The sequence below is a fragment of the Panthera onca genome, chromosome B4 (genome assembly GCF_046562875.1).
Source record: "Panthera onca isolate mPanOnc1 chromosome B4, mPanOnc1 haplotype 2, whole genome shotgun sequence".
Lineage (NCBI taxonomy): Eukaryota > Metazoa > Chordata > Mammalia > Carnivora > Felidae > Panthera > Panthera onca.
This window is the reverse complement of record NC_138345.1, coordinates 26,409,167-26,419,271: the sequence shown is the minus strand read 5'-3', so window position 1 is coordinate 26,419,271 and position 10,105 is coordinate 26,409,167. Positions and strand designations below refer to the sequence as shown.

At 35.9% G+C, this 10,105-nt stretch overlaps 1 protein-coding gene across 1 annotated transcript; it reads left to right on the top strand.

The window, feature by feature from the left end:
• Positions 1-1,267: 1,267 nt before the first annotated feature.
• On the top strand, positions 1,268-2,338 carry LOC132694983 (transcription initiation factor TFIID subunit 9). The gene has a single exon (XM_060659072.3). The coding sequence runs from the start codon at positions 1,398-1,400 to the stop codon at positions 2,196-2,198; it is 801 nt and encodes a 266-aa protein (XP_060515055.3). The 5' UTR covers positions 1,268-1,397; the 3' UTR covers positions 2,199-2,338.
• The last annotated feature ends 7,767 nt before the right edge of the window (positions 2,339-10,105 follow it).

Here is a 10,105-nt window from a genome sequence, read left to right as displayed (position 1 = left end):
GATTTCTTCCTGTTACTGATTTCTACTTTCATACTATTCTGGTCAGAAAATAGATTTGATACGATTTTAGTCTTCTTAAATTTCTAAAGATTTGCTTTGTGGCCAACATGGAATCTGCTCTGGAGAATGTTCTTTAAGTGCTTGAGAAGAATATGCTACTGTTGGATAAAATGCACTGTATATATGACTGTTAGGCTCATTTGGTTTCCAAGTGAAGTTCAAGTCCATTATTTCCTTATTGACTTTCTGTCTGTATGATCTATCCATTGTTGAAAGTAGGGTATTGATGTCCTGTACTATTATGACATTGTTGTCTATTTCTGTTTTCAGATATATTAATAATTGTTTAATCGACTTAGGAGCTTAAATCCTGGGTACATACATATTTACAATCGCTATATCCTCTCAATGAACTGACCCCTTTATTATTATATAATGACCTGCTTTGTCTCTTGTTACAGTTTTTGACTTAAAGGCATTTTGTCTGATCTCAGTATAGCTATCTCTGGTCTCCTTGGGTTTCTGTTTGCATGGAGTATTTTTCTCCATCTCTTCACTTTCAACCTAGGAATGGCCTTAAAGCTTAAGTGAGTGTCTTATTGGTAGCATATAGTTAGGTCTTCTTTTTCTTCTTCTTCTTCTTTTTTTTTTTTTTTAATCCATTCATCCACCCTACACCTTTTAATTGGAGAACTTAAATCATTCACGTTTAGAATTATTGATAGGTAAGGGCTTACTACCACCATTTTGTTCATTGTTTTCTGATTGTTTAGTAGTTCCTTTACTACTTTCTTCCTCTCTTTCTTTGTAAACTGATGATCTTTTTGTAGTGGGATTGATTTGTTTCTCTTTATTATTTGTGTATCTCTTATAGGTTTTTGCTTTGTGATTACCATGAGGCTTTCACAATACATCTTACAACTGTCTATTTTAAGCTTATCACGACTTACCTTCAATCTCATAGAAAAGTTCTACACATTTACTTGTCTATCCTGCATTTTATGTTGTTGATGCCACAATTTATATGTTTTTATATCGTGTGTCCATAAGCCAAATATTGTAACTATTGTTATTTTTAATACTGTTGTCTTTTAACATGTATGCTAGAGTCCAAAGTGATTTATACACCACCATTGCATATTAGAGTACTTTGAATTTTACTATATGTTTATCATGTTTACCAGCAAGTTTTATACTTTAGTATGTTTTCATGGTACTAACCAGGGTCGTTTCACTTAAGCTTAAAGAACTCCTCTTAGCGGTTGCTTCCGAACATCCTGCTCACAGGTACACCAGGGGTTGGAAAAACCACCCTAGGCAAAGAACTTGCATCAAGATCAGGACTGAAATACATTAATGTGGGTGATTTAGCTCGAGAAGTCTGATCAACGGATATCATGGATTCTGGCAAGATGGCTTCTCCCAAGAGCATGCCGAAAGATGCACAGATGATGGCACAAATCCTGAAGGATATGGGGATTACAGAATATGAGCCAAGAGTTATAAATCAGATGTTGGAGTTTGCCTTCCGATATGTGACCACAATCCTAGATGATGCAAAAATTTATTCAAGCCATGCTAAGAAAGCTACTGTTGATGCAGATGATGTGCGATTGGCAATCCAGTGTCGTGCTGATCAGTCTTTTACCTCTCCTCCCCCAAGAGATTTTTTATTAGATATTGCAAGGCAAAGAAATCAAACTCCTTTGCCCTTAATCAAGCCATATTCAGGCCCCAGGTTGCCACCTGATAGATATTGCTTGACTGCTCCAAACTATAGACTTAAGTCTTTACAAAAAAAGGCATCTACTTCTGCGGGAAGAATAACAGTTCCGCGGTTAAGTGTTGGTTCAGTTACTAGCAGACCAAGTACTCCCACGCTTGGCACGCCAACCCCACAAACCATGTCTGTGTCAACTAAAGTAGGGACTCCAATGTCCCTCACAGGGCAAAGGTTTACAGTACAGATGCCCACTTCACAGTCCCCAACTGTAAAAGCATCAATTCCTGCAACATCTGCAGTTCAGAATGTTCTAATTAACCCATCATTAATTGGGTCCAAGAACATTCTTATAACCACTAACATGGTGTCATCACAAAATACTGCCAATGAATCAGCAAATGCATTGAAAAGAAAACGAGAAGATGATGATGATGATGATGATGATGACGATGATGATGACTATGATAATTTGTAATCTAGCTTTGATGCTTGTAACATGTGTACTTGGTCTTGAATCCATTGTACTGAGATTAAACATGCATGCTGGGTGTTTTCATGTTGTGTTGTAGAACATGTAAATTGTATTTAATGAGTAAATATAGTTACCCTCTCTGAGTTGTTGGATTTTCTTTAATAGGATTAGTAATGGTTTTTCATCAGCCTTCAAGTGTAAAAAATAAAGTTGTTCATCAAAAAAAAAAAAAAAAAAAAAGAACTCCTCTTAGCATTTCTTGTAAGGTCAGTCTATTGGTGACAAATTCTCTCAGTTTTTGTTTGTCTGGAAAAGTCTTTACCCCTCCATTTCTGAAGGACAACTTTGCCATGGAAAGTATTCTGCTTGGCATTCTTTTTTTTTCTTTTAGCATTTAGCACTCTCCTCTAGACTGCAAGATTTCTGAGGAGAAAACTGCTGATCACATTATCAAGGTTCCCATATATGTGACTAGACTTTTTTTCTCTCATTGCTTTCAAAATACTCTCTTCTTTGATTTTTGAGATGTTCACTATACTGTGTCTCCGTGAAGATCTTTTTGGATTGAATCTGTTCAGGGATCTTTGAGCTTCATGCGCTTAGATGGCCATATCTCTGTGAGGACAGCTCAGAGCCTGGAGCCTGCTTCGGATTCTGTGTCTCCCTCTCTCTGCCCCTCCCCCACTGGCACTCTGTCTCTTTCTCTCTGTCTCAAAAGTAAATAAACATTGAAAAAAAAAAAAAAAGAATGCTTTCCCTGAAACCCTCTTGCACTGTTGGTGAGAATGCAAACTGGTGCAGCCACTCTGGAAAACCGTGTGGAGGTTCCTCAAAAACTTAAAAATAGATCTACCCTATGACCCAGCAATAGCACTGCTGGGAATTTACCCAAGGGACACAGGAGTGCTGATGCATAGGGGCACCTGTATCCCAATGTTTATAGCAGCACTTTCAACAATAGTCAAATTATGGAAAGAGCCTAAATGTCCATCAACTGATGAATGGATAAAGAAGATGTGGTTTATATATACAATGGAATACTACTGGGCAATGAGAAAGAATGAAATCTTGCCATTTGCAGCAATGTGGATGGAACTGGAGGCTATTATGCTAAGTGAAATAAGTCAGTCAGAGAAATACAGATATCATATATTTACACCCATATGTGGAATTTGAGAACTCAACAGAAGACCATGGGGGAATGGAAGAGGAAAAAATAGTTTCAAACAGAGAGGAGGGCAAACCATAAGAGACTCTTTTTAAATATTTTTCTTTTTTCTTTTTAATGTTTATTTATTTTTGAGAGAAATAGAGAGACAGTGAGAGCAGGGGAGGGGCAGAGAGGGAGACATAGAATCCGAAGCAGGCTCCAGGTTCTGAGCTGTCAGCACAGAGCCCAACGTGGGGCTCGAATCCACGAACCGTGAGATCATGACCTGAGCCGAAGTCAGATGCTTAACCTACTGAGCCACCCAGACGTCCCAAAAGAGACTATTAAATACAGAGAACAAACTGAGGGTTGATAGAGGTGGCAGGGGAGAGGGGAAAATGGGTGATGGGCATTGAGGAGGGCACTTGTTGTGATGAGCACTGGGTATTGTGTGTAAGCGATGAATCATGGGAATCTACTCCCAAAGCTAAGAGAACACTGTATACACTGTATGTTAGCTAACTTCACAATAAATTATATTTAAAAAAAAAAAAAGAATGCTTTCCCTGTTCTAAAAATCAGACATACTTGTCAATGTTTTCTTCTAATGCATTTACATTTCTATTTTCTTAACATTTAGATGTTTAATCTATATGGAGTTTATTTTTAAAATTAGTTTAAGTACAGATTTCATGTCATTTCATTTCATTTCATTTCATTTTTGCCAAATTGTTACATAAATTTTCTAACACAAAAGCTTATTTTGGAATATTCACTGGGATTGCATTAAATATAGAGATTTACTTTATGATGAATTAAATCTTATAACAATGAATCTTATCCATAAAACTGTATCAGTTATGCAGATGTTCTTTAAGGTGATTTGGTAAAGTTTTAAATTATTTTTTTAAAGATCTAAGATTTTGAACATTTATTGTACAATTAATTCCTAAGGATTTAATGGTTTTTATCTCTTTCTGTCTCTCTCTTTCTGTCCCTATCTCTATCTCTATGTCTTTTGCACCCTCCCTCCTTCCACAAGCACACATACACACACACACACACACACACACACACACACACACACACACACCATTTATAGTTTTTAAACAGTTAGTGGTGGGGTACACAATAGTAATAGGCTGTTTTAAATGATGATATCATATCCTGCCATGCTGCTAAACTCCCATATTAGTTCTAACCCCATGTACTTTGATTTTCATGGATATCTAAGTAAATAATTTTATCTTCACATAATGGCATGACATTTATTCTTCAAAGTTCTTATTCTTTCTTTGTGTGTATGTGTGTATGACTTCATTGATTAGTATTGCTTCTAAAAGGTAGAATAAAAATTATGGATGGCAAGCATTCTAGAACTTTTCTTGGTTTTGGTGAGAATGACTCTAATGTGTTATTATTCCATATAATGTTTGCTGTAAATTTCTTCTTTTTTTCCACTGTGAATTTCTGATTGATATATTTTATTGGGTCAAGGCAACATTTTTTTTTTAATTTTTATATATTTTTGAGAGACAGAGTATGAGCAGGGGAGGGGCAGAGAGAGAGAGAGAGAGAGACACAGAATCCGAAGCAGGCTCCAGGCTCTGAGCTGTCAGCACAGAGCCCGGCATGGGACTCAAACTCACGGACCGCGAGATCATGACCTGAGCGGAAGTCAGACACTTAACTGACTGAGCCACCCAGGCGGTCCAAGGCAACATCTTTTGTAACTAATTTGATAAGGGTTTTTTTGAAATTTCAGAAATTGTTTACAGATCATGATTATATGTTGAATATTATAAAAATTGGGTTCAATATGTAATGACAGCATTGTATGTTTTATCTTTAATCTGTTAATGTAGAGATCATATGGGTAGATTTTCTGATGTTTACGCTACTGGTATAAATTTTATTTGATCATGATGTATTATTTTAATACACTACCAGATTTGACTTGCTAATATGTAATTTTAAAAACTGAAATCCATATTCATGAGTGATATGGTCTCATAACATGTTAGGCTACCTTTCTAATTTTTTAAAATAATTTGGAACATTTTGTAAGAGATGGCAATATGGCAATCATTTATTCTTTGAAAATTTGTAGAATTTCTCTCAAAACTAATTTGAATGTGGGGACATGCCTACTGTTTGATTTTAACCTATTTTTATTATCTCCTCTGGTTTCTACTTCTTCTTGATCCAGTTTTGGTCATCTTGATAAATTCCTTTTTTTCCCTATTTTTGTCAAGGTTGCCAAATTAATTGATACAAAACCTTCCTCTCTTGGGAGTTTTACAACTTCCTCTCTCTGTGGTCACTTGCTTCCTATTTATGAGGACATGTCTAATTGTTTTATGCTGACAATTGCCATTTAAAAAATATTATTAGTATTTTCAAAGAAACATCTTTGAATGATTTTTTAATCGTTATTAATGACAGTTATTACCTAAGGTAAAATCAAAATGTAATTTTGATTTCATTTCTCTTTTCTCTATTAACCACTACCTTCTTTGGGTTTATTTTGCTTTTATTTTTTCTAACATTTTGGTTGGAGTTGTAGTTCATGTTCATCCCTCTTATTTTCAAATAAAGCACTTCAGGTAATAAATTTTCAGAACTCCCTTGATTGCATCACAGAAATCTGCTATGCAATCTCAATATTAATATCTAAATATTTCATAATTTCTATTTACCTCCTGTTGTTTTAATTTTTTTAATGTTTATTTATTTTTGAGAGAGAGAGAGAGAAAGAGAGAGAGCATGAGTGGGGGAGGGGCAGAGAGAGAGGGATGCACAGAATCTGGAAGCAGGTTCCAGGCTCTGAGCTGTAAGCACGGAGCCCGATGCCCGGCTGGAACTCGTGAACCACAAGATCATGACCTGAGCTGAAGTCGGATGCTTAACCAAATGAGCCAGTCAGGTGCCCCTCATCTCCTATTTATTCCAAAATAATTACAAGTATTTTTTTTCCCATTTTTAAGTGTACAGTTTTTATGGTATCTTTCTATTATTAATTTGCAATTATGTGCACTCTGTTTATTATAAAATGACCAATATGATAACATTTTGGAACTTAATGAACATATTTGATTAACATATGGTTAACATTTATACATGCTCCATGTATATGTGTAAAGATTGTATACTTGCATTAGAAACAACACTTTTTATGTTGTTAGTCTTTCCTTTTCCTGAATAAGTTTTGTGTACTGTAACTGCTGATTTCTGAAAAAGTTAAAAATAGTCCATTGTGACTGTGGATTTCTTAAGTACTCCTGTCTTTCTATCAGTTTTTTGTCTGTGTATTTTGAATCTATGCTCAATACATAAAGATTTAAAACTGTTAAATTTCTTAGAAGCTTGTTTCTTTTATGAGTATGAAATAAGGCTACATCACTTCACATGCTTTTCCCTCAAACCCTATTTTGTCTATTATCAGTTGAAGACCAGGACCCTTAATTTTAAGCTTCCAGTGAGGAGCATATAGAGACATGTTGAAAAGCTTACTCTGAGAATCCTTAAATTCTTGAAGGTTTAACTAACCTGTTCTTATTATTTTCAAGTTTATTTTTTAAAGTATACAGTTCAGTGGTTTGTGGTACAATTGTCTCAGCACCATTTATTGAAAACACTATTTTTCTCCATTAAATTGTTTTGCCACCCTTGTCTAAAATCAATTGACCATAAATGTAAGCGTTTACTTCTGGACTCTCAATGCTGTTACGTTAATCTTTGCCTTATGCCACTAACACACAAACACACTTTATTCCTACAGCTTTGTAGTCAGCTTTGAAATTAGGAAATATAAGTCCTCCAACTTTGTTCTTCTTTTTCAAAATAATTTTCTTATTTTGGGCCCTTTGCACTTTCATATGAATTTTAGGATCAGTTGGCCAATAGCGACCAAAATAAATGCAGCTTGGCTTTTGGGAAGGATTGTATTGAATCTGTAAGTCAATTTAGGGATTGCCATCTTATTAATATTGACTTGTCCAATCCATGAACATAGGAGGTCTCCATTTCTTTAGGTTTTCTTTAAGTTTTTCCAATGATATTTGTAGTTTTCAGTGTATAAGCCTCATACTTCTTTCACCAAATTCATGCCTACGTATTTTATTCTTTTTGACATCACTGTACATGGAATTGTTTTCTTAATTTCTTTTTTAGATTATTCATTTTCATTGTAGAGAACACAACTGATTTTTGTATAGTGATCACACAACCTTGCTGACTTCATTTATTAGTGCTAATAGTTTGGGTCATTTTACTTCCTTTCTGCTCTACATGATTTAAATTTATTTTTCTTGTCTAATTTCCCTGGCTAGCACCTCTAGTACAATGTAACTAGATGTGGTAAGAGCAGACAACTTTGTCTTGTTCCTTACCTTGTGAAAGCATTCTATCTTTCAAAATTTGTTTTGTTTTGTTTGTAGATGCCCTTACTCAAGTTGAGGAAATTCTCCCTTATTTCTAGTTGTTTTTTTTTTTTTTTTTTTTGAGTGTTTTTATCTTGAAAAGATGTTGGATATTGTCAAATGTTCTCTCTGTGTCTATTAAGATAATCATATGTTTTTTGCCCTTTATTCTATTATTAGGGTATATTATCTTGATTGATTTGTATGTTGAACCATTCCTGGGATAAACCTCACATGGCCATGGTATATAATCCTTTTGGTATGTTGCTTAATTTGGTTTGAAAGTATTTGGCGGGGAGGCAGGGGGGAATTTTGCATATATTTATAGAGATATCAGTCTGTAGTGTTCTTGTGATATCTTTGATTTTGGTACCAGAGTAAGAAGTTTTAAAATATTCCCCACTCGTGTACTTTTTTGGAGAGGTCTGTAAAGGATTGGTATAACTTGTTTTTTAAACATGGCACAGATGGGGCACCTGGGTGGCTCAGTCAGTTAACATCTGACTCTTGGTTTCAGCTCAGGTCATGATCTCAGTTTGTGGGTTTGAGCCCCGCATCAGGCTCTGCACTAGCAGTGTGGAGCCTGCTTGGGATTCTCTCCCTCTCTCTCTGCCCCTCCCCTGCTCTCTCTCTCTCTTTCAAATTAAATAAATAAAAACTTAAAATGAATAAATAAATAAACATGGAGCAGAATCAATTATGAGGCCATCTAGTTCGAGGGCTCTGTGTGTGTGTGTGTGTGTGTGTAAGAGAATTTGAATTTTCTTTGGTCTTCTCTCTCCCACCCTCCCCCCTCCCCCTCTACCTCTCTCTCTCCTCTCTCTCCCTCCCTCTCCTCTCTCTCTTCCCCTTCCTTCTCTATTTCTCTCTCCCCATCCTCCCCTCTCTCTCCCATCTCTCTCTCTTCCTCTCTTTTTCTCCCTCTTGTCTTCCTCTTCCTCCTTCTCCCCCCTCCTCTCCTTTTCTCTCCTTCTTCTCTCCCTTTTTCTCCCTCCCCCTTCTCCTCTCCCCCCCTTTCTTTCTCTCTCCCTTTCCTCTCTCTCCCCCATCTCTACCTCTCTCCTCTCTTTCTCTCCCTCCCTTTCCTTTCCAAAGCTGTAGAATTTATATATTCTGCTTTTTTTATTCTACAAATTACCCGTAGATTTTCAAGTACATAGTTAAGTGTGTATTTCTATGAACAACTAGATTTAATCCCTACCCTCCAACAAGACAGGAATCTAAGACATTTCTCCATCTCCTTAACACCTCCCTCCATCACCTCCCTTACTGCAACCATCAGTGAAGATTTTGATATTACTATAATTTGGGCTCCACAATTCTACTGATTTTTTAAAGTAATTAACACTTTGTTATTTTTTAAGACTGAGTGTTCTGGTTTTCCTTACTCCTCTTTGCTTCTTACTCCCTCCTCCTCTCAATATACGTATCTTCCTGTTGCTGTTCATTCTCTAGCAGCACTCTCAGAGACGGTGGTGGATTTTCTGTACCCTTTACATTGGAAAATGTCTTAATTTTTCAATTACAAGTATTTCAGATATGAAAAAGTCCTTCTACAGTCCATGCTGGATTTAATAAGGTAAATTTTTTGCCATATTTGTCTGAGATCCTTTATTTTTGTAAAGGAATGAAATCATTACAGAAACAGCTAAAGTAATCCCCATCTTCTCTTATTCTCCCTTACCAAAATAACCATTTTTCCAAGATTCACACAGATAGAAAAATAGATAGATGGATAAATGAACGGATAGACACAAAAGTAACAAATACAACAGATAAAATTGGCATGTTTTAAAATACACATAGATGGTGTCATATATTAGTATCAGTTTGAGATCACTAACAACCAGTTTTTAACTGGTTTAACTGGTTTAAAAACAACACTAGTTTTTAAGATTTATCCCTGCTATCATATGCTGGTTTATTTCTTTTTTTTAAGTTTGATTATTTATTTTGAGAGAGAGAGAGAGAGAGAGCAAGCAGAGGAGGGTCAGACAGAGAGAGAGGAAATTCCGGGAAGGCTCTGTGCTGTCAGCACAGAGCCCGATGTGGGGCTCGATCTCAGGAACCGTGAGATCATGACCTGAGCTGAAATCATGAGTCAGATGCTTAGCCAACTGAGCCACCCAGGCACCCCTGCTTTGCTTCTTTCTTATTGCTATGTAACATTCCAGCGTGTGTGTGTGTGTGTGTGTGTACAGATCAGATAGTGGAATATATATGTATTACATTATTATATTAGAATATATATATTCCACTCTTTACTTTCTCATTTCCCTGTTTACACATTATTTCTACTTTTGTTCATCTTTACATGGCCTCACTGAGTGATAATAAAA

Bases quoted from the DNA above. Each gene is read 5' to 3' on its own strand.
- LOC132694983 (XM_060659072.3), top strand. From the start codon at position 1,398: ATGGATTCTGGCAAGATGGCTTCTCCCAAGAGCATGCCGAAAGATGCA.